A 7,842-nucleotide genomic window follows, 5' to 3' on the forward strand; every position below is an offset into this window, starting at 1 on the left:
GGGGTGGTAGATGTCTCCTTTATGGCTCTAATCTGATAGTGGTAGATGTCTTGACTCTTTTATGGCTCTAATCTGATAGTGGTGTGGTAGATGTCTCGTCTCCATTATGTCTCAAATCTGATGGTGGTAGATGACTCCTTTATGGCTCTAATCTGATAGTGGTAGTTGTCTAATCTCCCTTATGGCTCTAATCTGATAGTGGTAGTGGGGTGGTAGATGTCTAGTCTCCTTTATGCCTCTAATCTGATAGTGATAGTGGGGTGGTAGATGTCTAATCTCCCTTATGGCTCTAATCTGATAGTGGTAGTGGGGTGGTAGATGTCTAGTCTCCCTTATGGCTCTAATCTGATAGTGGGGTGGTAGATGGCTAGTCTCCTTTATGGCTCTAATCTGATAGTGGTAGTGGGGTGGTAGATGTCTAATCTCCTTTATGGCTCTAATCTGATAGTGGTAGTGGGGTGGTAGATGTCTAGTCTCCCTTATGGCTCTAATCTGATAGTGGGGTGGTAGATGTCTAGTCTCCCTTATGGCTCTAATCTGATAGTGGGAGATGTCTAGTGTCCTTTATGGCTCTAATCTGATAGTGGTAGTGGGGTGGTAGATGTCTAGTCTCCCTTATGGCTCTAATCTGATAGTGGGGTGGTAGATGTCTAGGCTCCCTTATGGCTCTAATCTGATAGTGGGAGATGTCTAGTGTCCTTTATGGCTCTAATCTGATAGTGGTAGTGGGGTGGTAGATGTCTAGTCTCCCTTATGGCTCTAATCTGATAGTGGTAGTGGGGTGGTAGATGTCTAGTCTCCTTTATGGCTCTAATCTGATAGTGGTAGATGTCTAGTCTCCTTTATGGCTCTAATCTGATAGTGGTAGTGGGGTGGTAGATGTCTCGTCTCCTTTATGGCTCTAATCTGATAGTGGTAGTGGGGTGGTAGATGTCTTGTCTCCCCTATGGCTCTAATCTGATAGTGGTAGTGGGGGTGGTAGATGTCTAGTCTCCTTTATGGCTCTAATCTGATAGTGGTAGTGGGGTGGTAGATGTCTAGTCTCCCTTATGGCTCTAATCTGATAGTGGTAGTGGGGTGGTAGATGTCTAGTCTCCTTTATGGCTCTAATCTGATAGTGGTAGATGTCTAGTCTCCTTTATGGCTCTAATCTGATAGTGGTAGTGGGGTGGTAGATGTCTAGTCTCCCTTATGGCTCTAGTCTGATAGTGGTAGTGGGGTGGTAGATCTCTGGTCTCCTTTATGGCTCTAATCTGATAGTGGTAGTGGTTTGGTAGATGCCTAGTCTCCCTTGTGGCTCTAATCTGGTAGTGGTAGATGTCTAGTCTCCTTTATGGCTCTAATCTGATAGTGGTAGTGGGGTGGTAGATGTCTAGTCTCCCTTATGGCTCTAATCTGATAGTGGTAGTGGGGTGGTAGATGTCTAGTCTCCCTTATGGCTCTAATCTGATAGTGGTAGTGGGGTGGTAGATGTCTAGTCTCCCTTATGGCTCTAATCTGATAGTGGTAGGGGTGGTAGATGTCTAGTCTCCTTTATGGCTCTAATCTGATAGTGGTAGATGTCTAGTCTCCTTTATGGCTCTAATCTGATAGTGGTAGATGTCTAGTCTCCTTTATGGCTCTAATCTGATAGTGGTAGTGGGGTGGTAGATGTCTAGTCTCCCTTATGGCTCTAATCTGATAGTGGTAGTGGGGTGGTAGATGTCTAGTCTCCTTTATGGCTCTAATCTGATAGTGGTAGTGGGGTGGTAGATGTCTAGTCTCCTTTATGGCTCTAATCTGATAGTGGTAGTGGGGTGGTAGATGTCTAGTCTCCTTTATGGCTCTAATCTGATAGTGGTAGTGGGGTGGTAGATGTCTAGTCTCCTTTATGGCTCTAATCTGATAGTGGTAGTGGGGTGGTAGATGTCTAGTCTCCCTTATGGCTCTAATCTGATAGTGATAGTGGGGTGGTAGATGTCTCGTCTCCTTTATGGCTCTAATCTGATAGTGGGGTGGTAGATGTCTAGTCTCCCTTATGGCTCTAATCTGATAGTGGTAGTGGGGTGGTAGATGTCTAGTCTCCTTTATGGCTCTAATCTGATAGTGGTAGTGGGGTGGTAGATGTCTAGTCTCCTTTATGGCTCTAATCTGATAGTGGTAGTGGGGTGGTAGATGTCTAGTCTCCCTTATGGCTCTAATCTGATAGTGGTAGTGGGGTGGTAGATGTCTAGTCTCCCTTATGGCTCTAATCTGATAGTGGTAGTGGGGTGGTAGATGTCTAGTCTCCTTTATGGCTCTAATCTGATAGTGGTAGTGGGGTGGTAGATGTCTAGTCTCCCTTATGGCTCTAATCTGATAGTGGTAGTGGGGTGGTAGATGTCTAGTCTCCCTTATGGCTCTAATCTGATAGTGGTAGTGGGGTGGTAGATGTCTAGTCTCCTTTATGGCTCTAATCTGGTAGTGGTACAGGGGTGGTAGATTTCTAGTCTCCCTTATGGCTCTAGTCTGATAGTGGTAGTGGGTGGTAGATGTCTCGTCTCCCTTATGGCTCTAATCTGATAATTATAGATGTCTAGTCTCCCTTATGGCTCTAATCTGATAGTGGTAGATGTCTAGTCTCCCTTATGGCTCTAATCTGATAGTGGAAGTGGGGTGGTAGATGTCTAGTCTCCCTTATGGCTCTAATCTGATAGTGGTAGATGTCTAGTCTCCCTTATGGCTCTAATCTGATAGTGGGGTGGTAGATGTCTAGTCTCCCTTATGGCTCTAATCTGATAGTGGTAGTGGGGTGGTAGATGTCTAGTCTCCCCTTTATGGCTCTAATCTGATAGTGGGTGGGGTGGTAGATGTCTAGTCTCCCTTATGGCTCTAATCTGATAGTGGTAGTGGGGTGGTAGATGTCTAGTCTCCCTTATGGCTCTAATCTGATAGTGGTAGTGGGGTGGTAGATGTCTAGTCTCCTTTATGGCTCTAATCTGATAGTGGTAGTGGGGTGGTAGATGTCTAGTCTCCTTTATGGCTCTAATCTGATAGTGGGAGATGTCTAGTCTCCTTTATGGCTCTAATCTGATAGTGGGAGATGTCTAGTCTCCTTTATGGCTCTAATCTGATAGTGGTAGTGGGGTGGTAGATGTCTAGTCTCCTTTATGGCTCTAATCTGATAGTGGTAGTGGGGTGGTAGATGTCTAGTCTCCCTTATGGCTCTAATCTGATAGTGATAGTGGGGTGGTAGATGTCTCGTCTCCTTTATGGCTCTAATCTGATAGTGGGGTGGTAGATGTCTAGTCTCCCTTATGGCTCTAATCTGATAGTGGTAGTGGGGTGGTAGATGTCTAGTCTCCTTTATGGCTCTAATCTGATAGTGGTAGTGGGGTGGTAGATGTCTAGTCTCCTTTATGGCTCTAATCTGATAGTGGTAGTGGGGTGGTAGATGTCTAGTCTCCTTTATGGCTCTAATCTGATAGTGGTAGTGGGGTGGTAGATGTCTAGTCTCCTTTATGGCTCTAATCTGATAGTGGTAGTGGGGTGGTAGATGTCTAGTCTCCTTTATGGCTCTAATCTGATAGTGGGGTGGTAGATGTCTAGTCTCCTTTATGGCTCTAATCTGATAGTGGGAGATGTCTAGTCTCCTTTATGGCTCTAATCTGATAGTGGTAGTGGGGTGGTAGATGTCTAGTCTCCTTTATGGCTCTAATCTGATAGTGGTAGTGGGGTGGTAGATGTCTAGTCTCCCTTATGGCTCTAATCTGATAGTGGTAGTGGGGTGGTAGATGTCTAGTCTCCTTTATGGCTCTAATCTGATAGTGGTAGTGGGGTGGTAGATGTCTAGTCTCCTTTATGGCTCTAATCTGATAGTGGTAGTGGGGTGGTAGATGTCTAGTCTCCTTTATGGCTCTAATCTGATAGTGGTAGTGGGGTGGTAGATGTCTAGTCTCCCTTATGGCTCTAATCTGATAGTGGTGGGGTGGTAGATGTCTAGTCTCCCTTATGGCTCTAATCTGATAGTGGTAGATGTCTAGTCTCCTTTATGGCTCTAATCTGATAGTGGTAGTGGGGTGGTAGATGTCTAGTCTCCCTTATGGCTCTAATCTGATAGTGGTAGTGGGGTGGTAGATGTCTAGTCTCCCTTATGGCTCTAATCTGATAGTGGTAGATGTCTAGTCTCCTTTATGGCTCTAATCTGATAGTGGTAGTGGGGTGGTAGATGTCTAGTCTCCCTTATGGCTCTAATCTGATAGTGGTAGTGGGGTGGTAGATGTCTAGTCTCCTTTATGGCTCTAATCTGATAGTGGTAGTGGGGTGGTAGATGTCTAGTCTCCTTTATGGCTCTAATCTGATAGTGGTAGTGGGGTGGTAGATGTCTAGTCTCCTTTATGGCTCTAATCTGATAGTGGTAGTGGGGTGGTAGATGTCTAGTCTCCTTTATGGCTCTAATCTGATAGTGGTAGTGGGGTGGTAGATGTCTCTAGTCTCCTTTATGGCTCTAATCTGATAGTGGTAGTGGGGTGGTAGATGTCTAGTCTCCCTTATGGCTCTAATCTGATAGTGGTAGTGGGGTGGTAGATGTCTAGTCTCCTTTATGGCTCTAATCTGATAGTGGTAGATGTCTAGTCTCCTTTATGGCTCTAATCTGATAGTGGTAGTGGGGTGGTAGATGTCTAGTCTCCCTTATGGCTCTAATCTGATAGTGGTAGTGGGGTGGTAGATGTCTAGTCTCCCTTATGGCTCTAATCTGATAGTGGTAGTGGGGTGGTAGATGTCTAGTCTCCCTTATGGCTCTAATCTGATAGTGGTAGTGGGGTGGTAGATGTCTAGTCTCCTTTATGGCTCTAATCTGATAGTGGTAGTGGGGTGGTAGATGTCTAGTCTCCTTTATGGCTCTAATCTGATAGTGGTAGTGGGGTGGTAGATGTCTAGTCTCCTTTATGGCTCTAATCTGATAGTGGTAGTGGGGTGGTAGATGTCTAGTCTCCTTTATGGCTCTAATCTGATAGTGGTAGATGTCTAGTCTCCTTTATGGCTCTAATCTGATAGTGGTAGTGGGGTGGTAGATGTCTAGTCTCCTTTATGGCTCTAATCTGATAGTGGTAGTGGGGTGGAAGATGTCTAGTCTCCTTTATGGCTCTAATCTGATAGTGGTAGTGGGGTGGTAGATGTCTAGTCTCCTTTATGGCTCTAATCTGATAGTGGTAGTGGGGTGGTAGATGTCTAGTCTCCTTTATGGCTCTAATCTGATAGTGGGAGATGTCTAGTCTCCTTTATGGCTCTAATCTGATAGTGGGAGATGTCTAGTCTCCTTTATGGCTCTAATCTGATAGTGGTAGTGGGGTGGTAGATGTCTCGTCTCCTTTATGGCTCTAATCTGATAGTGGTAGTGGGGTGGAAGATGTCTAGTCTCCTTTATGGCTCTAATCTGATAGTGGTAGTGGGGTGGTAGATGTCTAGTCTCCTTTATGGCTCTAATCTGATAGTGGTAGCTCTCTCCAGGAAAAGGGTTGAAGAGCCCTGCTCTACCGTGACCCTGTAGTCTTCAGGTCATGCTCTGACTCCTAACCCTGTAGTCTTCAGGTCATGCTCTGACTCCTAACCCTGTAGGTCATGCTCTGACTCCTAACCCTGTAGGTCATGCTCTGACTCCTTCGTCTTTATTCTGCATTAGGATCCCCATTAGCTGACACCATGACAACAGCTCGTCTACCAGGGGTTCATACACACAAGAAGAGATATTAGACTATAGAGTTGGCATTAGAAGGCAGTCACACCGTTGACAGCACGAGACTAGAGGAGACAACAGTAAAATAACTGACATGTCACACATTTACAATTCAATTTCTTTGACCTCTAACCTCAGCAAAACCTGGAACAGAGGTCGTCTCAGCAGGAGGGGGGAGCTTCGGAGAGGAGGGAGAGAGGTCTCCCCACCGAACCACCAGACCCCAAGAAGAGGAAGTACAGCCCCCTGTAAGCACTGCTGTCTCACACAGACACACACACACAGACACACACACACACACACACACACACACACACAACACATGTTCTCTCCCACCACCTCTCTCACTTCCTCCCTCTCTCTTCCTCTCTCTCCCTCTCTCTGTAGTGATGGTACGGCTGGCAGTAGTCTAGGTGCCAGGATGCTGCAGGGAGTGGTGAAGAATGGCCTGCTGCTACGTAACATGCAAGTGGACTGACCTCTGACCTCTAGCCCCTGACTGTTATCCCGCTCCAGGGTGAAGTTTCCCCTAGGTCTGTACAGATCTTGGATCAGCTTCCCCTTCCCGAATCCTAATCTATTTTATAAACACTTTTTACCCCTTTTTTCGTTCGTTTCGTCGCTGCAACTCCCGTACGGACTCTGGAGAGGCGAGGGTCGAGAGCCACGCACCCTGCCAAGCCGCACTGCTTCTTGACACAATGCCCACTTACCCCGGAAGCCAGCCGCACCAATGTGTCAGAGATAACACCTGGCGACCGTGTCAGCGTGAACTGCGTCCGGCCCCGCCACAGGAGTCGCTAGAGCATGATGGGACAAGGACATCCCTGCCGGCCAAACCCTCTAACTCGGACGACACTGGGCCAATTGTGCGCCGCCTCATGGGCCTTGGATCGAACCCAGGTCTGTCGCGACTCCTTAGACCGTTGCACCAATCAGGAGGCACCCGAATCCTAAGTGGGAAAGTCTATAGACACAGATACTCAAATCTGATCGCTGCAGAGGCCGATATATGACATCAACACTATAGGAGATCAATATGGACCCAACAGAGGCACGCCACGGACGATAAGAGAAGGGACATTTTTGATAACCACCGGCATAAACGATTCTCAACATATATGATATTTAAAGCAAATTTACAATAGAAATAGGACTTTAATCTGTTACATTCACTGATAACATTGACCCTAAGATATGTGATGTGGAAACGGGTCTGTGACTCGGCGACCGGTAGTCCTTAATAAAGAGCATTTACCCGTGATGTGGAAACAGGTCTGTGACTCGGCGACCGGTAGTCCTTAATAAAGAGCATTTACCCGTGATGTGGAAACGGGTCTGTGACTCGGCGACCGGTAGTAAGAGCATTTACCCTGATGCGGTGGTCCCCAGAACGGAAACGGTTAGGGACCACTGGTCTATACATCACCTTGTGTTTGATTGGAAACGGTATGTAAAATGAGAGTTTTATATTAATAGTCAGCCATTAATACTTAACAAATAGGAAGACATTTCTGCTGTACACAGGTGTCTGTGTTTTCATGGGCTCCACTCCAGTTCCCCGCAGCTAACCTGGGCGTATGGTCACCCCGAGAAATGAGTTAAAGACTGCATTACAGAGAGAATCATGTGTTTTACTACAGATAGCTTAGGAGTAGAACAATCCCTCATTGTCTCTAAAATGCAACTGGGAAACTAAGCCAGGGTTAAGACAACAACCCTGTGTAGATAACGACAGGATGAACCCAGAGTGACTTATGATGGTCCTTGGTCTGCATATGGGAGGGGTGGAACCAGCCCTGACTAAGCATTCTTAGGGTCAGCTATATGAAGAACTCTGCATGTCTGTAAAAGTTAGGCTGCTCGGCCCAACAGTCAATACTGTGGGGTTGACTAGTCTCATTATTGCAATAACTAATTAATATTAAATAAAGATGATTGTTTGAAGTCTGTCTCAGTGTGAATTTCCACGACAATGACTTTGATGCCATACAGAGAGAAAAGACTGTCTGAAATGCCACCCTCTTCCCGATATAGGGCACTACTTTAGACCGGAACCCTATATGTTGGAGCACTGAAAGGTCATTTTTCAACCTTTGTTTAACTAGGCAAGTCAGTTAAAAACTAAATCTTATCTACAATGACGG

The 7,842-nt window shown here is 46.1% G+C and overlaps 1 protein-coding gene across 1 annotated transcript in view; it reads left to right on the forward strand.

Moving 5' to 3' along the window:
- LOC118382757 (RNA-binding protein 10-like) overlaps window positions 1-7,642 on the forward strand; it is a 33,242-nt gene extending 25,600 nt beyond the window's left edge. The window contains exons 11-12 of the mRNA XM_052481257.1: window positions 5,834-5,943; window positions 6,083-7,642. Of these exons, the coding sequence (XP_052337217.1) occupies window positions 5,834-5,943; window positions 6,083-6,173 (201 nt within the window). The 3' untranslated portion in view covers window positions 6,174-7,642. The remainder of the gene's footprint in view (window positions 1-5,833; window positions 5,944-6,082) is intronic.
- Window positions 7,643-7,842: the final 200 nt, after the last annotated feature.

The sequence above is a fragment of the Oncorhynchus keta genome, chromosome 27 (genome assembly GCF_023373465.1).
Source record: "Oncorhynchus keta strain PuntledgeMale-10-30-2019 chromosome 27, Oket_V2, whole genome shotgun sequence".
NCBI classification, from domain to species: domain Eukaryota; kingdom Metazoa; phylum Chordata; class Actinopteri; order Salmoniformes; family Salmonidae; genus Oncorhynchus; species Oncorhynchus keta.